Source organism: Lacerta agilis, chromosome 3 (genome assembly GCF_009819535.1).
Source record: "Lacerta agilis isolate rLacAgi1 chromosome 3, rLacAgi1.pri, whole genome shotgun sequence".
Lineage (NCBI taxonomy): Eukaryota > Metazoa > Chordata > Lepidosauria > Squamata > Lacertidae > Lacerta > Lacerta agilis.
In genome coordinates, this window is record NC_046314.1 from 7343774 (window position 1) to 7369619 (window position 25846).

General features: G+C 44.8%; 1 protein-coding gene across 1 annotated transcript in view; it reads left to right on the forward strand.

The window, feature by feature from the left end:
• The first annotated feature begins 954 nt into the window (after positions 1-954).
• SPRED2 (sprouty related EVH1 domain containing 2) overlaps positions 955-25846 on the forward strand; it is an 82391-nt gene continuing 57499 nt past the window's right edge. Inside the window, exon 1 of the mRNA XM_033142715.1 lies at positions 955-1091. Coding sequence (XP_032998606.1) covers positions 1045-1091 — 47 coding nt within the window. The 5' untranslated portion in view covers positions 955-1044. The remainder of the gene's footprint in view (positions 1092-25846) is intronic.

The following is a 25846-nucleotide window of genomic DNA, read 5'->3' on the forward strand; positions in this document are numbered from 1 at the left end:
TTGCAAAGGGGCAACGTTTCCGTTGTGGATCTCTTGGAAGATGGCATTAGCTATCTGTCGAATAATCCTGCCTCCTTTCCCCCCAACACCTTTGGGCCCCGATCGCGTGAGGAAATCCTGCTAACTACCAAGCTAGCACTTCGCATTTAATTCAAAAGGAGCGCGAAGTCTGCGCTGGGCTCAGCCCTGGAGCCCCCGAGACGCCCTGGCCTGGTTTCCTCGGCCACCCCCCCAAAAAAAATCTGCGAGCGGTTGGCGGAGCATTCTGCACATGCTCAGAAAAAGCCCCGTCGCTACGCCGCACGTGCCGGGACCCTGGAAGTTCGTGGGGGGGGGGGGAGGGAAGTCTAGGGCAGAAGGCTGCTCCTTACACACCCACCCGCGGGCCAAGGGGTCGCCCCGTCCCCCCGGAGCATCCCCTGGGGCCACGGAGATCCCGCCTGCGCTTGGGACCCGGAGGGCGGGGCGGGAAGCGGAGCCGCGCTTGCCCCCAGGCCGCCCCGCTCTCTTGCCTGGCTCGCTCCCGATCTGGAGTCCCGGGAGCGCGGGAGGGAAGCGAAGCTGGCGCGGGGCCTGCCTGCCTGCCTGCCTCCCTCTCCCTCCCCGACAGCAGCTGGGCTCGGATCACGTCATCGCTTCCGCCCAGCTTCCTCCTCCTGTTGGCGGCTGTAAGAATCCAACATGGAGTAAAGGCAGCGATGGGGCTCGGACGGGGCCGCCGGCTGCTGCTGCTGCTGAAGCGCCCGGGCGCACCGGACGACGCGGCGCCGCGCTGCCTTCCCGCGCGCTGAGCGCCCGCCCGCGGCCCTCGCTTCCTCGCCCGCCCCGACGAGGCCTTCGCGGGCGCGCGGGCGGGCGACCGTCCGCCTGCCTGCTTGCCTGCTTGCCTGCCTTCTTCCCTCTCCATCCCTGCCCCCCAGGCGGCCTTCCCCGCCGCAGCCTTCCTTCCTTCTCTCGCGCGCTCCCCGCATCTCTGCCGGCGATGTGAAGCCCCGGGAAGATGACGAAGAGGAGCAGCCCGGCGGCGGCGGCTCGCGGAGGGGGATGAGCTCTGAGGGGGAGAAGATGACCGAGGAAGCCCACCCCGACGAGTAAGTGGCCGGCCGGGAGCGCGGAAAGGCGGCGGAGGGAGGGGGGGGAGACATCTGGCGGGGGAAACATCTGGAGCGCGAGAGCGCGCGCGCTGCTCGGCCGGGCGCTTGCCGTGGCATCTTTTCCAAGTCTCTCTCTCCCCCCCCCGACGCCGCCCCCTCCTGGGTGGCTTCGAAGCGAAGCTGGGTCTCCCTCGCCTGGCTGCGGCGGAGGGCGCCCCCCCCCCGCTTCTCAGCCCGGGGGCCGCTTTTTTGCGGTGGTGGGGAGATGTTGCACGGCCCCCCCTCTCTCTCTCTGGGAAGTGGCCGGGGGGGGCGGTTAAGAAGACGACTTGCGCTTCCTTCGCCGGATGTGCTTTGGGCAAATGCCCCTCGGCGCCCTCGCTTTCTTCGCGGTCTGCTCTGTTCCGCGGCTCGGGTCCCCCCCCCCCCACCACCACCCGGAGTCTTTCGGGCTTCGCCCTCCCCCCTCACGCCCCCTTCGCGTTTTTCGCAGCCCTCGCGTCCGCCATTGCTGCGCCGTGTTTCTCCCCCGCTCTTGTGAATCGCGCTCATTTGCATAACGCGTTTCCATTCATAAAAAAAAGAGAGAGAGAGAGGGAGAGAAAGCCGCCCTCGGAGGCCAGGAGTCTGGGCTCTGGCCGCGGGAGAAAGAAAGCTCGCGGTTGGGGGGTGGGAGGCCGGGAGGATCAGGGCCCCGCCGAGGGGGGGAGAAAGCGAGGCTCCTCCGGCTCTCCTTTCCGAGCGGCGAGCTTGGGCCTGGGCCGGCGCCGAAGCTGCGCCTGGGTGAAGCGGGTGGGCAGCAGCTCCCGACGGCCTGTGAAGCTGTGTAGGGGGCGGTGTTGTGTGTTCGCTTGTTACTACGCCAGGCATTTTCGAGCTTTTTATATTGCAAGCCGCCCTGCGGTCCTCGGGCGAAAGGCGGTATAGGAATTGAAATAAAAAATAAATAGCACAAGGCGAGGCAGCCTCGGGCCCCCAGGCGCTGCTCTGAGCTCATGGTTAGCGTTGCAGCGGATCGGCATCGCCTGCATGTGTGTGTGTGTAAGAGCGGGAGCGTGCGTGCAAAAAAGAAAAAAAAGAGGGGGGTCTTAGTTAATTTCAAACCGCCTTTTTCCCTCGAAAGCTTTCTAATTTCCAGACGAACCCGCGCGTGATCTCCGTGTGCGACCGCACCTCTGCTGGAAGGCACGGCTTTCGTTTTGCGAAGTTCCTGGGCGAGGCTGCTGAGGCTAGTGGTTAAAGGTGACTTGCCTCGGGGACACACACACCTCTCTCTCTCTCTCTCTCTCTCTCTCTCTCTCTCTCTCTCTCTCTCTCTCTCTCTCTCTCTCGGGTTCGGCAGCTTTTCCTCCGCACAGCGGCACTTTTCCTCCGCATGTGTTTTTTGTGAATAAGACGGGTTCCCGTTATTGTCACATGATCTTGACATTCATAAATCCGGTAACCTTCAGCCTTCGTTCATTCACGGACTCGCTGTTGTTGCTGCCTTGTCCTTTTCCTGAATAGGGAGAGAGAAGCAGGGGTGTGTGTGTGTGTGTGTGTGTGGAGGCGGGGGGGGGGGGCCCAGAAAAGAAAGGCAACCTTCAACCTTGCAGAATTAGGAAATAGGCACCCTAGTCAAAATAGTCCTTATTGGCACCAGAAAGGGGCCTCGTTTCCATGCTGGAAATGGGAAGTGAGTCACTTTCTCTCTCTCCCCCTCCCCTTTCCTCCCCCCCCCCTCCTCCTTAATGCAACGTTTGATGGTCGAAGGTTTGAAGCGCACATCCGTGAAGAGGATGTTGCTGTTGCTAATTCAGCTTTGTGGAAATGGGGGGGGGGGGCTGGAGGGAAAGAGCAGTTCTTACATAAATCGCCCTTGACCGTTTCTAGCTGGAGTTTGACAAGAGAGAGGCTTTGCAGTATTGTGAATTGCCTGCTGCTTAAAGTTTGTGACCTGTAGCTGCCGCTAAAATATTCTGTAGCCGCATTTGACTACTGCAAAATCCTCTCGGGCTTCTGGGCCTTGCAGAGGTGGAAGGGAGACTGCTTCAACATCCATTTTGCTTGTGGCTCTGCTTCCAAGGCTGCTTCGAATACAAGGCTGTGGTTTGTTGTTGGGCCCTGAACTGAAGCGGCTGTGGCCTGCATTGTTCCTAAGGTCTGTTGTTCTTCTGATCAAGCCTTAAACTCCTCACCTTGACAGGTTGCTGCTGTGCGGATGGGGAAAGGGCCAGAGTCAAAGTTTTTACACTGGCTTGCCCGATTCTCTCTTTTCATGGAGAAGCCCCTTCTTAGGGTGGCAAAATGAAAACTGCTCCTGGGCGACAGACAGTGTAGAAATCATGGGCCCTGCAATGATTTGGCAGGTTTGTGCTGTGTTCTCTCACCCCACCCCAAGAAGTAAGAGAGAAATTCATTGCTCTTGTGGGCACAATCTGAACTTGGGAGCTTTTTAAAAAACGCTTCTTACGCCGTGAGAGAAATAAATAAACTGGGCATTAGGCGTAAACCCATGCTGCAAAGTAGGGACAGTAGACAAGGCTGAGAGATTATATATGACCATATTTTGGGGCGTGTGGGAGAGTGACTTAGAACAGCTTTGTAATGTACTTCAGAGCTGCATTCCCCATATTGTAGATTTGGTATGAGGGTTGCAACTAGGAAAAAATGGCTGGCGTTCACCTCGTAGCTTTATGTTTGTAGCTGTTTTGAACTAATTACTCTGCTGCAGCAAAGGCAGATCCCATTAAAATTTAGTTTATAGCCACTCTCTTTGCTCTCCTCCAAGCTGATGATGCTGGCGATCAGTCCACTTGCATATGTCCACATGCAATCCAAAGGAATAGCTCAAAGTTAGAATCCAGTGGGCATTTGTAACTAGTCGCTTTATCCTGTGTGGCACCTAACTGTGAGATACCTGACATCGCACTTACTGTTTCAGCACCACCAACTGATTAGAGCAACATCTAGAAATTCCCTTTATTCTGTGAGACCAACACAGTTGTTGCAGAATCTCCGTCCCTTTTATAGTAAGCAGTCTGATGCAAACTTATTTGGCATGGGTACAAGGATGATAAAAACAGTTGCCTAGTCCTCTCTACCAATGGCAGTGGCTATTTTAGTTTTGGCGGAGGGGGGATTTGTCTGCTATAAGCAACCATTTTTAGCATTCATTTATAGCAGGTTTGGGGAAAGTGTGGCCCTGCAGATGTTGCTGGGCTAAGCTCCCATCACCCCTGACTATGGACCATGCTGGCTGGGGCTGGTGGTTCGAACAATATCTCTAAGACCCCAGGCTTCCCATCATTGATTTTACAGTATGGAATGTGCAATGCTCAAAACAAAAACCCTTCCTTTTTACAGATGGCTGCAAAATATGAGTAGCTGTAAATCAGGATAGCCAACCCTTTCCAGCACAGAGGGCCACATTGACAATGTATAATGAACCAGAGGGCCACAGCTAATTCGTAGGATAAATGTAGCTGTATGCTCCAAATATGTTGCCATTTTTCCTTCCAGTAGTTGTATTTCAATATTAATGCAAGTGATTTGTTACACCTGAAAATGGAAATATCAGATTTGTGTTTCTTTCCCTGCTTTCATTGATGCCATTTCTGCCATCACTTACATTTGGATGCATGAGGATGAAGAACTAGTTTTGTAAAAGCTGGGGGGGCGGGGGGGGGCTGCTGCATATTGTCTGCTTGAGCTCTAATCTGTTTATCGGGGACTGCTGCTTCTTCAGAAACTGAATGGTGTCTTTTTAGCACATCTTGTTCAGACATCTTGACTTTGCACAACAGAGAGAAATGTATTGGCACAATTCAAAGACTATGTCTTTCTCTCCCCGCCCCCGCCCCCCCGCCTTAGATTTAGCTAATACCATTATTGATGGCAGAGATTCTAGGCCATTTGCATGAATATTTACATTTGTTACGGGATTCCGTGCACTTGAATACTAACCTAGGTAACTTCCTGTATCCCAGTACATTAATCGACAGTTAAGTGTGCAAGACATTTCCCTTCGGTGCATTATGTTAACCAAGGTTGAATGGGAATGGAAGTATTAAGTCTTTTTTACATGCAGCTTTCTGTTAGCAATACTCCATTTAAATAGCAGCTGGGGGGGGGAACTGAAGTTCTCCAATGATTTTAATGTACTTTCTTGTAAATGTTCAATTAACTGATTACTGTTAAGCTTTAGTTTCATTTCCTATTAGAAACAATCTTTAAAAGTAACTGATCACTTTAAGTATTACCAATGGAGACACTACCTAAAATCTTACGGATCTGATATAAAGATATTTTGTGCTGGCATATAAATTATTAGGGTGTGATATACTGCTTGTTTCAACAAGGCATGGTAAGATGGTGTTAGCCAGCTAACCTGGTATGCTAACATTGTAAAAAGTACGATTGCTAAAACGTTGCTAAAGGGTAACACTATAACACTAATATTTCCCAAGGTTTACAGTTGTGGAAATGCATTGTCAAAGAACAACTCCCAAAAATCCATATTCTTAAGACTGCCACACACAAAATCATTAATGAAATGCATATCTACATAGAAGTGGTTATTTTACAAATAGGATTGCAGACTGTCTAAGCAACAATAAAAATAAAAATTGCTAAACCCACTGCCACTGTTGATGCATTCTGAAGAAGATATTCGTGAACTGCATATTTTAAACTTCTGCCTCATTCAGTTTTGCCTCAGTCTGCCTGGTTTGATCTTCCAATGTTCTGAAAATACTCATAAGACTTCCAGAAAAGAAGGAACTGTTTTTCTTCTTCCACTGAGAGGTTTTTCTGAAAAGATTTCAAGGGAAGTTGGAGTTCCTTGAAGGCTTATTGTGGGGTTGGGGGAGGGGATCTTCAAGAAAGAAGATCTGACAAGCTACAGGGAAAGTTTCTGACAATAAGAACTGTTTGACAGTGGAACCTTGGGAGGTTGTGGACTCTCCTTCCCTGGTGGTTTTTAAGTAGAGGTTGGATATGGCCATCTGTCATGGATGCGTTAGCTGAGATTTCTGCATTGCAGAGGGTTGGACTAGATGATCCTTGGGTTTCTTCCAACTCTACGATTCTATGATTCCTTGGAAGAGTGGTTTATTAACATTACCCAAAGGAGGAGGATTGGGTGTGCGTTCTAGGTTGCATTTACCATGTTGGATGAGACCTTGCCACAGCAATGCCCATGAAATGTATGTGAACTCTGGAACGCTCCTCAGAATCTTCTGCAATATCCAGAACTTCCTTTGCAGACAAATGTATGGAAGGTATAAAGTTTGAAAGAAGATGTATTCTGAAACAAGAGAGGTGTATATAAAACATTTGGATAGCTCAGTTGGTTAGAGTGTGGTGCTGATAATGCAACGGTTGCAGGTTCGATCCCCATATGGGACAATGCATATTCCTGCATTGCAGGAAGTTGGACTAGATCAGTGTCAGTATCAAAACCTTTATTGGCATCAGTTACAAACATTCAAAATAAATAAGCCAGTATGATCTTGTCGCCATATCAAGTTGGACTAGATGATTCTCAGGGTCCCATCCTATTCTACAATCAGGGTGGATTTGATTTAAATCAAACTGATTTAAATCATGATTTAAATCACTAGTCAGTAAGGCTCAGGGCCGATTTAATTTTTTTTAAAAAAGTCAGGTGTTTTTTTAATTTAAATCGGATTATTTTTTTTAAATCGGCCCTGAGCCTTACTGACTAGTGATTTAAATCATGATTTAAATCAGTTCGATTTAAATCAAATCCACCCTGTCTACAATTCTATGAAAACTCTGGAATTAAAGGATATTTTTTCCTTGGAAGTTGGATCCTCCTCCCCTTACCCTGCAGCGCTACACTAGACATCCTTTGGTCTAGTGCAGGCATGTCTTGGGGAATCAATCCTTAAAAAAGGTCAGCAATTTTGGTCGGCCCCCACGGCCCTTCACTTCATCAAATCTGGCCCTCTTTGAAAAAAGTTTGGACCCCACTGGTAGTGTAAATCATGCTTTTAAGGGAAGCTGGTCATTTGTAAGCCGACCTTCACAGTTTGGTTAATTTTGTTTGGAGGTCCCTTTCCACTCCTTCCACTGTAAGATCAGATGTTAGATTGCAATTCAGCAGCTTGTTCCAGGGTTGTTCCTCTAGGCAGGAGCAGGGAACCTTTTCATCTCGGCAGGCCATATCCCTTGTTTCCTGCCCCTCCACACAGGTCACTTTGTCAGGTGAGGAGCCATAACTGCCATCCCTTGCATGGCATCAGGTCACCCATTTTTCCTTTGCAGTGTGGTTTGAGTTCAGGACACACTGCAAAGGAAGATCCCAGCCAATCCAGGGGGAAGCTTGAAGTCACCACCAATCAGCTGAGCAGTGGGTGACTTCAAGCCCTGCTTGGATCAGCTACACTCCAGAGATCCCAATTGGATAATAGCCTCATGGAACAAATTGGCACCCCTATGGGGCCCCTAATTAAGGTTCCCCACTGCTGCATTGAGGTCAATGACACTTCTTTGGAGTAGGTGACCTAAGGATTTCGGCCTTAGAAAATAAAATTAACCTGTTTGTGGTACTCTAATCCTGAACGGATAAATAATCCAAAATGTCATGTCTGCGAAATCCAAAAGATTTAAACCAGGCTTCCTCAACCTCGGCCCTCCAGATGTTTTTTGGCCTACAACTCCCATGATCCCTAGCTAGCAGAACCAGTGGTCAGGGATGCTGGGAATTGTAGTTTCAAAACACCTGGAGGGCCAAGGTTGAGGAAGCCTGATTTAAACCTTAAGTGTGGGTGGGAGTGGCACATTTCTATAAATGGCCATTTAAGGCATAAGCAAGAGCTCATGTGAGTACATTAAGGATATAACTGATAATTAAGAATAATAAAAAGGGCTTATTTTCCTTGCTAGCTGCCCACCTAGTGTTGGATTTGCTGCAGATCAGTCCACTGAGGGCAGACCAGGCAAGTGGGCTGTGTCAGATCTGGCTCCACTGGACCCGTTGCAACATCCCTGTAATCCTTACCTGCTTTAGATTCCTGTTTTATAGGCTGTAAAACTGCCTGGTGTAGGCTTCTGTTTTGTGGTTAAGAAGGTTCTTGCTCAAGGGAATTTCCGGTGTAATAAGGAAAGAAGCATGGGAGGCCAGGAAGCTGAAGGCTGAAGCTTAGCTGGTTTGAGTCTGAAATTGCCTGGATGGGAGGCCACTTGGGAATCAAATCTAAGCGTCCCTGAGCTCCTTGGAAGAACATGGGTAAAATTGGAATGAAATAAATGCATGCCTCTGTATGGGACAACATAATATGGTTTCGTCTTGTTCTAAGGCTCACCAACTGGGTGAAAACTCCATGTCCCTGCCATAGAATGCTGCTTGTAGATGAATGTTTCCTATGTATGTAATCATTTCTAGGTTTAGTAACCTAGACTTGCAATGGAAAAAAGCTCTGGGGGAGAAGGGACATACAGTAGATGGCTGTGAGGAGGCGGACTTTCAGTCTCGACAACTGATTTTCAGGGAGTAAGACTACCAAGAAGTTTCATTAGGCCTGACACTCAACCAAATTTTTGGAGATCATATTTTTTCTGATAAAGACTTAACCGGTAATTCCAACTTTGAGCAGTGTTTCATTGCCAGCTCACTCTTAGACATAAGACCTTTGTCTCAAGCTTGTGACATCGGAAGCAGAAGTATTATTGACTACAGGGAACCAGGCAGAGGGCCTTCTCGGTAGTGGCGCCCGCCCTGTGGAACGCCCTCCCGTCAGAAGTCAAGGGAATAAACAACTACCTGACATTCAGAAAACACCTAAAGGCAGCCCTGTTTAGGGAAGTTTTTAATTTGTGACTCTGTATTGTATTTTGATATTTGTTGGAGGCCGCCCAGAGTGGCTGGGGAGACCCGGCCAGATGGGCGGGGTATAAATAATAAATTATTATTATTATTATTATTATTATTGGAAGTTTGCATCTCTATGATACTGGCCTAATGTGGGCATAATAACACTGACTCCCAACAAACCATGGTTTGCAAATTGGGAGCCAACTGAATGAATTACAAATTCCCCTTTTCCTCCTTCTCAAGCCCAATCTCTACCGCATTCACGTCAGTTTATGGAAATATTAAGTGTCTTGATTCCGGGTTCCATAATGTCATTTTCCTCCTGTGCGCTGGCAGAGAGTGTCCCTATTTCCTCCATTCTCTCCTGCCTCGTCCTGCACACCCAGTACAATGATATTTTTGATGAGCTTTTCTGCAAAGCTATTGCGGCAGCAGTATGCTGCTGCTCATAACTCCCACAGAAAGCCCAGTGCAAGGGAGAAACATGACCTCAAGGGGAGGGGTCATTTTTGGTTGCCTGAAGAGCCTGCAATGATAGGAAGGGCTGTATCTGGGGCTATGCATGCAGAAGGCCCCAGTTTTAATTCCTGGCAACTCCCAAGTGGGATGGTGATAGACCGGTACCCCTTTCTGAAACCTCGAAGAGCTGCAGCCGCTTTGGGAAGGAGAAACGGTGGTCTAATTTTGTATAAGACCGATTCCTGAGTAAGCAAAGCCAGCATGTCATATATATATACAGTGGTGCCTCGCAAGACGAAATTAATTCGTTCTGCAAGTGCGGTCATATAATGAAAATTTCGTCTTGCGAAGCACCAACAGGGGAAGAGCGGTTTGACGGGGGGGGGGGGGAATCGCGAAAATTTTTCGTCTTGCAAGGCAAGCCCATAGGAAAATTCGTCTTGCGAGACAGCCTTTCGCTAGCGGATGCCTTTCGTCTAGTGAGTTTTTCGTCTAGCGAGGCATTCGTCTAGCGAGGTACCACTGTGTGTGTGTGTGTGTGTGTGTGTGTGTATATATGAATGAGATTTTTGCGTATATTTTCCAAACATCACATAACACAGGGGTCAGCAACCTTTTTCAGCCGTGGGCTGGTCCACCGTCCCTCAGACCATGTGGTGGGCTGGACTATATTTTTGGGGGGGAAATGAACGAATTCTTATGCCCCACAAATAACCCAGAAGTACATTTTAAATAAAAGGACACATTCTACTCATGTAAAAACACGCTGATTCCCGGACCGTTCGCGGGCCGGATTGAGAAGGCGATAGGGCCACATCCGGCCCACGGGCCTTAGGTTGCCTAGCCCTGACATAACATTTATTCATATCTTATACAATATTTTGGACTTGCATTAACCACGCTGAGTGATTTTCAAACTTCATAACTTAATCTTGCATTTCGTTGATTTCACTATTACTTTGAACAGTCTATAGCTAATTATCCTTTTCATGAATTTTCTCTGCAATATTTCATATAGTCCTCCTTACAAAACTTCTTGCAATCCCACTAGCGTAATTTGTTGATTACAGTTGTTTTTCAAATACAGTGGTACCCCGTGCTACGCACACGATCCATTGCGGATCGCGCTTAACACAAACGCCCCCCCCCAAAAGAAAAAACCAGGAAGTAGCGCGATTTGAGCGCTTCTGGGGGGTCGCGTGTGGGTTGCGTGCACTCCGGAAATGCTTCCGGGTTGCAGGTGTTCTTAACTCGAATGTCCGCAACCCGGGGTATGACTGTAGTTCATAAATTTACTCCATTCTTCCAAGAACCTCTGGTCTTGCCGGTTTCGAATTCTCCCTGTCATCTTGTCCAGTTCTGCGTAGTCCATTAGTTTCATCTGCCCAGCATGTCTGTTCTCCTGGTCCGATGACCAGGAATTGCTTCCTGAGATTTCGGTACTTTTGTTAGTAATGGCACATTCCGTGAGAAGCTGGATAACAACAGTCACCAAAGTGGAATGTCTACCGGTAGTTGCCATTTTTGGGCAAGACAGCTCTAAAGTCTTATTTTCCAAATGATGGACTGACCGTGATTGATTCTCAGTTAAACATCTGGCTAGTTCAGAAGACTACCTTGAGCTAGGTTAAGAGCTTTGAAAACATGAAGAAGGAAAGTCCCATGATCCAGGGACAGTCCACATATATATTGGCCCAATGGTGACTGTTCCTGCTCAGGCTGCGCAGAAAAAGCATTTTGGTTCCAGAATTTATTCTGATTGTGCAGATAAAATATAGCTGACAGAACTCTACAGGTTGTGGTATTAGCTTGTGAAAACAGTCCAGATTCAATTATCCCCAGGCATGCACCTCCGTGGTGGAGATGTCGTGTGCCATCCTGGTGCCCAGGCATCTTCACTTGGTCGCAGGTGGTTGAAAGCCAGGTGCAAAGTGTGTCTGGCACCTGGCTAATTTCGAACACTGGGTAAGAAACAGACCTGTGTGTGGATATGCCCTTTTTGATTTTTTTTTAAAGTAACTAGCCAATAATAATATATGGAGATTTCCCCAGGACTTTAACTTGTTTAGCCTGTGTCATATGCTACCTCAGTGATCCTTAAAAACAGCCAAGGTAAAGGGACCCCTGACCATTAGGTCCAGTCGTGTCCGACTCTGGGGTTGCGGCGCTCATCTCGCGTTAATGGCCGAGGGAGCCGGTGTACAGCTTCCGGGTCATGTGGCCAGCATGACAAAGCCGCTTCTGGCGAACCAGAGCAGTGCACGGAAACGCCGTTTACCTTCCCGCCAGAGTGGTACCTATTTATCTACTTGCACTTTGACATGCTAGGTGGGCAGGAGCTGGGACCAAGCAATGGGAGCTCACCCCATTGTGGGGATTTGAACCGCCGACCTTCTGATCAGCAAGCCCTAGGCTCTGTGGTTTAACCCACAGCGCCACCCGCCTAGGCCACTCTTATTCCAAAATTGCTGGTGGGGGCTGAGGGAAGAATATCCCACTTGCATTTCAGTCTCTCTTACTGTTGATTTTACTTTTTTAAAAAAAACAATAGTTCTAGTATTTATCTTAGAAATTTTATTACAGTTAAGCAGTACATCAATTTTGTTCCATAAATAAAATCCTGTTGCCCGCTTGATTAATTATTGTGTTGGCCTCGCCCAGCCTGTTGCCCTCCAGTTGTTTTGAACTACAACTCCCAGCCAGCACAGCTGTTCCACCGGCTCTTTCAACAACTTTAAAAACCGAATGTTAATGTGCCTTTAATACATGGTTTTTGCTGCTGCGTGGGTGGGAGGACACAGGCTGCTGCAGTTGCTTCTCAATGACTGTTGTTGTTTGTATGTTTCCTGAGCAAGAGAACATTTCATGTGCTGCTTTTGTTCTTTGAGCTCTGGAACCAAGCGTCCGTGGATAGCAGTGAGAACAAGCGCAACAAATCTGAATATAGCGTTACTTTGCTTCAGAGGACTCCCAGAGATTGCTCTGTGTGACGTTCGTTCTATCTCTCTCTCCCAGGCAGCCCCTTCCTATGAAATGTTATCAATGGCTTTGTAGTAACAGTAATTAACCAACTGTATTTATCCTCCGGGAGTACTGGCTGTGCAGATGGACCCCCTGTTGTGCTCTCCTGTCATGACATCAGTGTGCACTTTTAAGGCAGGAAATGATGTCCTGGGAAATATAAGCATGACAATTGTTCCAGTGCCTTGCATCCAAAACAAAACAAAATCAAGCTCCTTTCAGTTTAAATAGTGGGCACTGGGCAAGGAGAGGGTTTAAACAGGTGATTTTATCATAATAAAGGTAAAGGTACCCCTGACCATTAGGTCCAGTCCCGGATGACTCTGGAGTTGCGGTCACTTTACTGGCCGAGGGAGCTTCCGGGTCATGTGGCCAGCATGACTAAGCCGCTTCTGGTGAAACCAGAGCAGCGCACGAAAACGCCGTTTGCCTTCCCGCCAGAGCAGTACCTATTTATCTACTTGACGTGCTTTCGAACTGCTAGGTGGGCAGGAGCTGGGACTGAGCAACGGGAGCTCCCCCCGTTGCAGGGATTTGAACCGCCGACCTTCCGATCGGCAAGCCCTAGGCTCAGTGGTTTAACCCACAGCGCCACCCACGTCCCAGTGCCTTGCATCCAAAACAAAACAAAATCAAGCTCCTTTCAGTTTAAATAGTGGGCACTGGGCAAGGAGAGGGTTTAAACAGGTTATTTTAGCAGTATACTTGCCTAGAGTGTTTGTTGTGGGGAAGGAAGGGAAAGGAGAATGTTAGCCGCTTTGAGACTCCTTCGGGTAGTGATAAAGTGGGATATCAAATCCAAACTCCTCCTCCTTCTCCTCCTTCTAAATTGAAATGTTTTAACTTCTGTATGTAAGAGCTTTTTGAAGTTGCATAGTAAGGAACTTGTAAGCCCAGAGAGACATAACTTGTATCTAGTTAACAGTGTTATTGCAGCGCTGCAGTTCGTGGTGTATATGTGTGTGTGCATGTGCGTATATTCACACCTTGACACCAGGCAACTTGACCTGGAAAAAAAAAAGGTTTCCTCCAATAAAGAATGACAGAGATCACAGGTAATGGAGGCCTAATCCTTCCTTCTCCAGGTGTGGGTTTCTCTCCGCCCCTTCCTGTGCACCACTTAAGAGTTGGAAGGAAGCCTCCTACTTGAGCCAATGTGAATTTTGGTTTTTATTTCTTTGTTTATAAATGCCTAATTGCTCCACAAGGGAGATCTTTGGCGGGGTGGTAATATAATCCGACCAATTCACCCACCCACATGCCTATAGCAGTTAGTCAAAACAGTTCATTGGAGTCGATAGAAAGCTTGTTCTTTCCCTTTATTTTTTTTATATATAATTTTTATTATTTTTTTATACTATACTACTACAATACAAAACAAATTCAACATTCTCATACATTTTCCAATTTTGGCTGACAAAGCCATGACTTCCCTCAGTCCCTCCACATGGCTTTCAAAATTATATCTTAATATTATACTTCTTTAATCAACCATTGCTTACATTATCATAGAATTCCTGCTTACTTTAACTACCATACTTACAATAATATTTCTACACATTAACTACAAAACTTCTTGAAGTCCTATTATTAGCGTATTCAATTGTAAATTGTCTTTTAAATAATTCGTAAACTTTAACCAGTCTTTGATGAATTTCTGGTCCCGCTGTTCCCGGATTCTTCCCGTCATTTTGTCCAGTTCTTTCTCTTCAAGCATGGTTGCCACATGGAAAGGGACAAGGAGGGATGGTGCAGTGGGCCACATCTGGTCATGGGCTAGCAGTTCCCCTCTTCTGCTTCAGAGGAACATAGAAGAGGGAAGAAGCTTGTTTTCTCCTTCTCTGGAGGGTAGGACTCAAACCAGTGGCTTCAAGCGCCAAGATAGGAGATTCGAACTAAACATATGGAAGAGCTTTCAGACAGTAAGAGCTGTTCGACAGTGGAACTGACTCTCACGATAGATGGTGGACTCTCCTTCCTTGGAGGTTTTGAAGCAGAGGTTGGATGACCATCTGTCATGATGTTTTAGCTGAAATTCCTGCACTGCAGGGGGTTGGACTAGATGTCCCTTGGTGTCCCTTCCAACTCTGTAGTTCTATGATTCTGTGAGCTGGAGCAATTCCAACTACTCAACTTAATTCAGTCGTGATTCTGGTATCTGAGGAATAAGGAATAGTAATCTAGCTGTTGGGATTAGTAATAACTGAGCGAATGAATTTATTGTGCAACAAGAGGGCTCGACAGATGCTGAATACATATGCAGCAGATCTATGAATGCAAATTAGATTTGCAAAATATACAACATTGTACAACTTGTCTCTGACCCTGCCGGCATTATATGCAACAATTTAGAATATTCTGGAATTTGAGAATATTTAAGAAACTGAATACCTCTGTTCCCACTTAGTAATTTTTATTCCCTGTTAATTCAGTGCAAATATCCCATGATCTTGGGTATCCAGGCACGCAGACCTTTGTAGAACCAGGAAATTTTGAAATATTTTCTCTTTTTTTAAGTTAAGTACTGAAAATATAAAGGTAAATAAAATTGAATATAGAGTTAAAGTTTTCTTCCTTCTTTGGTCAAATGCTACCCATTCTTAATTTTTTTGGTTTGTGTCCTGTAGCTGGTTAATGGAAGTTGTAGAGGTTGGCTTTGCATATATTTGGACCAAGTACATGGAGAAGCAGCAAATGAAATACAGTTATGGCAGAAGCTGTGAAAGTTCTTGGTTTGTGAATGAAGTCTTTATGGTACACAGATAAAACTGCGGTAAAGTTGGTTCTCTGCTTCCATTAGAGCAGCATCTCACCTTTTTGGAGGTGTCTCTTGCACTGGGACATCAGGGTGGATTTGATTTAAATCAAACTGATTTAAATCATAGTTTTCTACATAAAGACTAATTCTTGCTGGTATAACTTTAATATGCAAGTAGATGAAGATTTTTAGAATAACAACTTTTCATATTAGTTTTTTTATCCCCAGTTTAATAGGTTAATCATTCATATTTGGACAACTTTTCTGTTGTACTTAGGAAGGAGAAAAATAATCATTACCTTAATAATAACAATTTAAATAGATTGATTAGATCCATTCCACTCCAAACAATCAGAAAAATGTTGTTTCTATTCTATTCACTGAACTTCTTGAAACTTAGCACTGAAGGGGTTGATTCTGTATTCATAGGTTTGTAGAACAATAGGATTAAGGTCTTTTTCTCAACTCTGTTCATGTTATAACATTTTTGCTGTGAAGAAGAGGCATGCGATCTCTGCTGAGTCAAATTCAGTTTGGAGAAAGACCAATAACGAAATTACCATCTTACTTATCTTCTATTTCTGTGGCGGCGCATAGGTATGCCTTTATCAAGGCCAGATTTAATGCCTTTCCTTCTAATGTCATGGAGAACAGACTCTCAAATGGCCAGATCTCATTGCTATGCAACTGTAATAGTGGTTCCGTAGAAACATTACAGCATATACTTTTTTCCTGCCCAGCTTATTCGGCAGCCCGGTCTAGATTTCTGTCCCCACTTCTGATAGGACAGGCTGATAGAACCCAGGAGGCTAAATTAATTCATTTATTGAATGATGAGGAACCAAGTAGATCTCTTACAGTCGCTAGATTTTTGATAAATGTCCTATCCCAGAAAAAGAGAAATGGGTCACTGCATAGTTTCGATACTTTAACTAATACTAAGTATCATTAAGAAGAAATTAAGTTATTAATCAACTCTTAAATTAAGTTTTAGCTGAATCCCTATGCTGTATATGTATTAACTAAATTGAGGTAAAATGTTGTTCTTGATGGGTTGCTAGATTTGATATTGTTTAAATTGCAGTCTTGCTGCCTCGTGTTTTTTTTAATTGTCTTACGTCAAGTTGTTTTAAATTCTATGTTTTGTTCGCTTGTCTGATTTGTTCTTGATATGGGCCAATGGCCGTAATAAATTTTACTTACTATTTTACTTACTTACTTTGGAGAACTGCAAAAGTAAACCAAGCATCTGTGATAATATCTTGTAGGCAGAGAACCTGCCCAATAATCTTACAAAAACCTCTGGAAGAGCATAAATGACATTGGGAATGGATTAATGGAATTTATTTACCAAAAAATTAAACATATACAACCTTATTCTACATAATTAAAAAAACTAATCTTTATTTCATGATTGAGTAACCTTTGGATGGTAATATATTTTCCTCAAAAATCATTTTATTTTTAAAAATCCGATTTAAATAAAAAAAAATCTGATTTTTTTATTTTTTTAAAAAAATTATTGATTTTTATCCACCCTGTGGGACATAGGAGATTATGTGGCATTCCCTTTTCCTTGCACATGAGTGATCCCTTGTTTTATCCCAAAAGCAAACTACAATATGTGCTTGGGGAGTGTTCATTTGTGAAATAGGATGATGGCATTTACTGTTGTCTTTCAGTACTTCATTGTATAATTCTGAAGTGGAGCGTAAGTGTTGCACATTATTTTAATTCCTCTGTGACTTAGATTCAGACTTGGTCTCATCATCGGTGACCACCTTTACTCACCTCTCTCAGGATCTTGAGAAACTGGGTTGGCGCAGTTGACAGTAGTTCAAGTGTAGAACAATGGCGGGTCACAGAGCATGAAGCAAGTCAAAATGGCCTCCTCAAATAAGGGCAGTTAAATCAGAGCAGCTTCTTTCTTCATTGCCCCCTCTGATTATCTCTGTTTCTTTAAAGGCGTTCAGGGGAATGACCACCTGGAGACAAGGCGAACACTGTATAGTTAACTCCTGCTTTCAGCCTCTATTTTTCCACAAACATGTTTTAACAGTGTAATTTTAGAACTGTTAAGATGGCAGAGGGGGAAGGTTCTGTGCTTGTATTTTAACACTTGCTAAGGAATCTTCTGCCTGTTTATATAGGCTATGAGTAAAAAGTTATGCCCTGCAGCTGATCTAGGTTATGAAAAATTCAAGTTGGAACATATAAAGGAGTGTGCGTGTGTGTGCGTGCGTGTGTGTGTGCGCGCACATACACACACAAACGTGAATCTCAAGTTGAAACAAAGCACATAAATGCTATGAATACACTAATGCTCAAATGCCAGAGTGGGTGGGTGGCTGGGACTGTGTGTGTGTGTGTGTGTGTGTGTTTGTGTGTTTCTTATCCCTTGTCTTCTGGCTATGGACCTGATATTTAATGAAATCGTGCAATCAGCCTGAACCCCTGCCATCTCAGTATGTATTTAAAAATCTAAAACGTTGCAGGCATCTTACCTGATTTCTTATTACATGTAGTGAGGAAAATTCTGAGATGTGTGGTGTTCAATGGAGCAGGCCCCCAGTCATTCCTTTATGGCTTTTGAAAATGAGTTTCTTTGCCAGTCCTATCCTTTTCCCCCCATATGATGAATTTTAGAAGGATAAAAACAGTTCATCCTCGAGTACTTGGAATGTATGGAGCTGATACTTCGCCCTCTGTTGGGAATAATACAAGTTCTCTTAACCTTGTATTCCTCCCATGTTCCCATTGATATCTTGCACAATGTTCATAACAGCTGTCTGTTGAAAATCTAAAAGGAAAGCAACTAAACATCATTTTTCCGACTTTGAAATCTAAGGTTATGCCCCTGTTTTTGACAGTTAAGAAAATCAAAGTGGATACTTGGTGAGCTCATTTGCATATTCTTACATTTGCCCTGAAATACATGTTGCGTGTTGGCTGCACCAGGCTTCTCAGGTTAAGCAAGTACATTTAGTACTTTTTTCTGTTTTGTACTTTCGAAGCCTAGGTATCCCCTGTATATCTTGAAATCAAAGAATTAATAGCTAACTTTGCTAAACTTGGAACTGCTAGACATCCGAACCACATTATTTAGCAACTCAGATTTAGCAAAGTTATTTCAAATGGCACAGTTGGTTGATATGATATCTTGCAAACGGAGAAGTCTTGCACCGATCTGATTCATCATGCTTAGTTCTTGGAAAGCTTGTCTTATTTCCAGCTACATTGTTGAGGAAACTTCTATGCAGATAACTCTGATTTGTTCTGACACATCTTAAGAGATGTGATTTTTCAGAACCAGAAGACGGGAGGTGAGCCATAAAATTGAGAAGTTAGAACATTTCAATTGTATTTCATTATCTCTTCTACCATATCATGAACAGGCAACATTTCGTATGCAGCTTTTTGGGATTAATGTACTAATCAGACTGCATTTTCAGAAGTCTTCTATGTGAATAATTACTAGGCTTGTGAGGTGAAATGTGAAGCTCTGCTGGCCTCGCTTTAAATTTTAATTGGGGGAGGTGCTTTTTCATGGCTTTCCTTCCAATGTGCATCTAGAGTTAGCAGATATTTTGCATTTCAGAGCACAGTCATGACAGTTCACCTTCCAGCAAAAGGAAGCACAATGCTCTATGGAAATCTATAGGTCAGTACATACTTTAAATCAGGATCTGGTGCAATCTCGATGGCGTTTTGATGTGTTCATTTTGGAAGCCGTTTTTGCATTGGATATGATACCAGAGGCAATGGGGATTCTCTCTACCAGATGCGTGAAATGGGCAGCTCTAATATTATCCCTGCATTTTCAGACACAACAGTGCAATCACTTCTGCTTCTTCTCCCCCACCCCACCCCTGTGTGTGTGTGTGTGTGTGCGCGCTACTACATAGTAGGAAGAAATAGGATGCTGTCTTGCAATCCTTTAGAATAGAGCTCACAATGGGCAAAACACAGGTAGTGATTAGTCCCCTCAAGGCAGTTTCTAGAGCTAGCCCAGAAAGATTCACAGGCATTTTTTATAAAAAGCTTAAAACAGCAAATTTAAAATTGCCATGGAACCAGCAGTTCCTTAACTCTGGTATCTACCGTTGTTAATGAGACATTGTTGTTTTCTTAATTAATTCATATAGTGTTTAAAGGAACATAAAATGCAGCTGGAGGCAGGAAAACTTATGACCAAGGATAAAATGGAAGGTCATTGTTTCTTTCTGTGGGTCCAGGCCATGGCATCTCTTTTTCTAAGGGCTGGTGAAGACAATACTTTGCCAGTGTGGTGTAGTGGTTAAGAGCGGTAGACTCATAATCTGGGGAATCGGGTTCGCGTCTCCACTCCTCCACATGCAGCTGCTGGGTGACCTTGGGCTAGTCAAACTTCTCTGAAGTCTCTCAGCCCCACTCACCTCACAGAGTGTTTGTTGTGGCTGAGGAAGGGAAAGGAGAATGTTAGCCGCTTTGAGACTCCTTCGGGTAGTGAAAAGCGGGATATCGAATCCAAACTCCTCTTCTTCCTTGTGCTAAGAAATACTTGCTCAGAAAATGTATATGCGGGAAGCAGTGAATGATCAAACCAGAGAGATTTTGGGTCCTGCATCACTGAGTCAGTGAAATCTCATAACAAAATAAAAAATAAAAAAAATCCTTCCAGTAGCACCTTAGAGACCAACTAAGTTTGTTCTTGGTATGAGCTTTCGTGTGCATGCACACTTCTTCAGATTCATGAAATCTCATGTTCAGTTTAAACACAGGATCTTCTTGGTTGGGTCTTTTCCTGTTATAGGGCGGTTTGGAGGGTGAATGAAGCAGGGACATGCCGGGGCTTCCTCACAATTCCCCCCCCCCCCAGGTAAAATTTTGGGAGCAACATACCATCAGAATGGACTGCAGTACATTTGTATTTTTGTTGAAATTGCTTATAGAAGTGAGCTTTCCAAGGCATTTATAGCAGGGAATTGAAAGGACATCATGTGTCTACTAAGCCACTTCTAGTCTTCAGCTTTGGGTGCAATTAATGCTGAATTAGATACAGGTAGAAGTTGACTTCAGCACTTTGTAACAATAAATAAATCCTTCAAGCACGAGGTTGGGCTCTATAGGAATATTTGCTGGGAGAGTGACTTTACATGAGAGAGAGAGAGAGAGAACATAAAATGTTTGTAGCAGCGTTACAATTTTTTTCTGAATGGAGTAAATGCATTGATGATTAGCTTCTATCTCCAGCATGCTTATAATGAAATAAATACTTTTTCACTGCTGCATGCTCTTGCATTTCTACTCAAGGATTTACAGTGGAAATTTTATCTTGCAGCCAGGATTTGTAGCCCACGGCTGGGCGATACCTGGTTTTCAACATTGCAGTATATCACCAGTTAAATCATAATATTTTTTATGTATCGCGATGTCTGATAGCATGCTTCAACTCATACACACCAAGTCTGTGGGGCCTCAAATTATGCGGGGATGGGGCTGAACCCCCCAGTGTTGAGGGGCTGGACCCCGCTGGGCCTCCCCACGGTGGTGGTGGCTGAGTTCCTCTGCAGGCCAACCGTGGAGGTGGAGGGCCTCCCTGGGCCTCACGGGCTCCTATGTGACAACTGGTGGCGGTGGATGGGAGGGTTAGAGAAATGAAGAAGATGAAGCATATAAGGAAATAAAGGGTTTTGGGTACAGAGATTTAAACAACACAGCAAGGTTTTGTGTGTTTGTGTGTTTTCTCTGAAGTAAAGGCACCACCAACATGGAGGCACACACATGCAAAAGCAGGCAAAGGCAAGGAGCAAGCAGGGAGATACCAGGAGCAAGCAGGGAGATGGAAGTGCCTTCCTGCCAAGAAAAGTATCTGTTTGTGTAAGATGGAGAAATGTCTGGGGGGAGACACCCAGATGCAGTAAGAAAATGGTCAGAAAAGGGATAGGGTGAACTATCTAAAATATAATTAGGATGGTTTATTATGGTACCCCGAAGCCGATGTGTTAAGATTTTAAGCTTTAGAACTAGAGAAGAGATATTTGAATTTTTTTTTTTATTAGCAGCAGTTTAAGTGAAATAAGAAGTATAATGTTAGTTAAGAAGTGATGGCTTAATTTGTGCAAGATTTAATTATTGAGAAAAATGTTCAGTTTAATTATGTTCAGTTTAATTATTGAGAAATGTGTTCAGTTCTTCCTTAGATGCTTTGGATTTTAGATATAAGAAGTTATTACAGTAAATGGGAATTGGAACCAAAGGAGAGAAAACGGGGGAAGTCACCTAGTATTGATTTGAAACAAGAATTTATTTTTTGTGTGTTGAACAAGAAAAAGAATTATTGGTGTTTTAGTTTTAGTTGGGTTATATTTGTTTTATTATGTTGTTTGATTGTTTGTCTGTGTGGTGTATGTTGTTTTGTTGTTCTTTGTTTGGAAAAAGCCAATAAAGTTCTTTTTTTTAAAAAAAAAGTATCTGTTTGGGAAATCAGCTGCTGAGGGCTCCGCTTTCCAGATCTTGCTGTACCAATTTGCTGGCGTGTCCCTCCCTGAGCTGGGAGCTGTCGGGTGTGGGCTCTGCTGGCTGCTTAAAGTTACCGCTACTGCCTGCTTTGCGTTTCTGCATCGCGTTTCTGCCGCTGGTTGTTTGATTGTCTAGCCATGGGTGTACGCGCACACGTGTGTTTGCTCCTGGATTGTTATCAGGATTGTTAGCTGAACTCTGAAAGTTTTTCGGGCGAGAGCAGGAAGTTACGCTTGAAGAGTTGGTTTGTGTGCTTGCAGGCAAGGGATCATCGGGAAATTGGCTGCCCACTCTCAGCGTGAGGTGCCAAGTTGCCAAGAAAAGTATCGGTTCGGCTGAGCTGCCCCCCTTGGAAGCTGCCAGTCCCCACATTTCCCACATGGTATATTGCCTGGTTCAAACACTTGCCCACGATGTCATTTCAATACAGTCAAACCTCCGTTTATGTTACCCTCTGGTTACATAAACTTGAGAATGCGCATGCGGCAAACACGGAAGTAGTTTACCGGGTTTCGCCGCATTCGCAGAAGCAGCCTGCGCATTTGCAGAAGCGGTCCATCAGGTTGTGGAAACCTCGGGATCCGACCGGACCTCCGGAACAGATCCCATCCGCAACCGGAGGTACCACTGTACTAGTATTGGATGGTATTGCAATTTATTGCATAGCCCTACTACATAATTCATTCCATACTCCCAGCGAGGCTGCTGTCCCCACTTTACAATATTATTTGCACAAGATCAAAACATGCATTTGGATTCCTTTGGAGATGAAGCAAGGGGTGTAAGTGCACATACATGTCAGGTCTACAAGCTGTGCTTGTGCAACTGTTTTGCATTTCTGTTACTTAAAACTATCGGCACAAGAAAATTTAGTGTAAATGTTTTGATATCTAAGCTCCCCTGACCTGTTACCCAAACCAGCCCATCATCTTCTTTAAAAACTGCACCACAAATGTTTAAAAGGTGACATGCCAATATCTCACCGGCTTCAAATAGTAGGAATATAGTCATTCTGAGGCTTTTCTGTCTCTGGGGAAGTCTGTGCTTACGACAGTAATAGTTGTGAGAACCTGAGAAAAATGGTTCCAGTGAAATACTGTAGCTTCATCTGCCACACTGTGCCAAATAATATGGCCTAGTATGCGGTTGAGATGTGAAACAGAAGTCTCTGTTTCAAATTTTACCTTGTTAGTCTTAACTAAGCTGTTATTCTCTTAGCCTCTGTCTCTTCTGGAACAATTATAGTGGCTGGTGTACAGGACTGCTGGATGGATTACTGATGTAATATGAAACTCTTCAGTCCATTGACATGCAGTATATAAATGTCTTTCATTTAAGCCTTTTGAAATTGTTGTCAGCAATGCTTCACTTTCTATTGTAATTTACCGTATTTTTCGCGACATAAGACTCACCTAGTTTTTAGAGGAGGAAAGGGGAAAGCCCCGGTTTTTTGAGGATCAGCTCAAATTTGTGCAGCTTTTTTTGCAAAAGGGGAAAAGCAAAGCTTTTTTGCAAGGGGGGAAAAGCAAGAGGAAAAGCCCCTTTTTTATGGGGTTCAACTCACATTTCTGCAGATTCTTAAGGAGCCCTTTCTACAGTTTGCAGAAAGATAATCTAATCTGCCAGTTACATGTGGCTGGGGAAACAAACAGCCTCCCTCTGCAGGCATATTCAACAATGGAGGCCTGGGCAAGGGGGTGAGGCCCAGAGGTAGCCGGGGAGTCTTATCTCTCTCCCGATCTCTTGCTGATCAGCTGCTGAGCGGGGTCCTTTCAACACCCCCTTCTCTCTCTTTCTTTAAAAAAAAAAAGCAGGATCTGCTTTTGGCCCCTGGGCAATTCAGCTCCAGGGACCACCATCCGCTCCATAAGACGCACAGACATTTCCCCTTACTTTTTGGGAGGAAAAAAGTGTGTCTTATGGAGCGAAAAATACGGTATTTTGCTGGACTTTTTATTCTTTCCTCCAAATGGGCCACATTGCAATTGATTATGGTAAGGAGATAATGAACTGTTAAGTGGACTGCTGCCCAGTTTCCGGTGGAATGCCTAGTGGTCCTGTCTGCACTATACATTTAAAGCAGTATTATACCGCTTTAAACAGCCATGGCTTCCCCCAAAGGGTTCTGGGAAGAGTAGTTTGTTAAAGGAGCTGAGAACTGTTGGAAGACTCCTATTCTCCTCACACAGCTACAATTTTTCAGAGTGGTTTGTGAGAATTACAGCTCTGTCGGGGGGGGGGGGAATAAGACATAATCCCATTGCGGCAGCTGGAACCACAATAACTTTATTACCTGTACCCCACTCATCAGAAGGGGTTGCCCCAGCTACTCTGGTTGACTTCCAACAGTATATAAAATAACAGAACAAAGCACCCAGACATCAAAAGCTTCCCGGTACACAGCTGCCCTCAGATGTCTATGGAAAACTGTTTATCTCCTTGACATCTGATGGGAGGGCATTCCACAGGGCAGGCACATAGAACCAGGCACAGGGCCTTCTTGGTGGTGGTGCCCACCTTGTGGAACGCCCTCCCATCAGATGTCAAGGAGAACCGTTAGAAGACATCTGAAGGCAGTCCTGTATAGGGAAGCCTTTTAATGTTTAATGTTTTATTATTATTATTTTATATATGTTGGAAGCCACACAGAGTGGCTGGGACAACCCTGTCAGATGCGCAGGATACAAATAAAATGTTGTTAATAGTCTTGAATAAAATACCTCTTGCAAAGGGTCTTTAACCGCTGGTCGTTCTTTGTTTTGTTTACAAATTTTAAAGACTGAGGGGTGGCGTATAGTTGCATCTATCCTGAGGTGAAGTTGGCATAACATTTTTCAAGTGCTTCTTTCTTCAGCAACCATTTCCCCCATTTCATAACTCCATTGCTAACTGTGGATGCCTGCCAATTGCCATATAAGACAAGCTTGGCAGTTTCAGTCTTTCAAGCTTTGTTTACTAAAATTCAAGTAAACTAAACACATTGAAATAAAAAAATAAATTCCTTCCAGTAGCACCTTAGAGACCAACTAAGTTTGTTCTTGGTGTGAGCTTTTGTGTGCATGTGTATCTGAAGAAGTGTGCATGCACACGAAAGCTCATACCAAGAACAAACTTAGTTGGTCTCTTAAGGTGCTACTGGAAGGAATTTTTTATTATTTTTTATTTCGTTTTGACTATGGCAGACCAACGTGGCTTACCTACCTGTAAACACATTGAGTTAGATCACACACTAGGGTGTCGGGAAAAGTTCCAGTGAAAATCACCCAAATTTGCATAGGAAGACTTTATGGTAACTTTACCAGTTTTCTCTCCCCCGCCCCCAAAAAAAGTCAGCTGTCCATATAGAGAACTTTCACTTGTTTCGGAGCCAGATATTCAAAGGGCTGTGAAATCTGTTTTGCCTCAAGAAATTCCTGTCCTCCCATCACTAGGCATCAGATCAGTGGATACCTTCAGGTGGGCTTATTTGGCGATTTGACCCCGTATTGCTTCCTCCCTGCTTCCCTAATGTTAGCTCTCATCACCCTGGCGTGGCGCAATCCTGTACCTTTGTTAAGAAAGGAGAGGCTGTCACTGCCCACCTTTTCCTCCACCAACTGCATGCCACAGGAACAGGCAGTTTCCATGGCAATGCTGCCTGTTTCCATGGCAGAGCGCTGCTAATGTGGCCGACTTCGTGGTTCACTTTGTTCACTCTGTTCCTAAATCCAGAAAAACCGAAAGGGAAGCAGCCTCCGTAGTCCAAATGATCGGGACAGGCATCGGTGGGTAGGCTTTCAGGTGGGAAGCAAGCACTGTGACTGCTTGCCTGTGTTTAAGACGTCATGTCAGAGCCTGGATTTGAAGTTCACCCCCCGTTGCCTGTTCCAAGGTCTTAATTCTGTGCTTCGATCCTTGAAATGAAAATGTCTTTGCGTATGCGGAAGGATCGAAATAGTCACAGTCCGCCTGCACATACCTGCAACCCGAGGTTTCCATCTTCTTTGCAGAGCTGTCTGTTTGTGCCTCTAACAACCCCTTGGTCTGCAGACGTGAACAGGTGGCATTTTTTCCCTCTGGGATATGAAAACATTTGCCCATGGTTTCAAGTGTTGGTGCTGGCCTTTAAAGCTCTAAATGGCCTCGGTCCAGTATACCTGAAGGAGTGTCTCCACCCCCATCGTTCTGCCCGGACACTGAGGTTCAGCGCCGAGG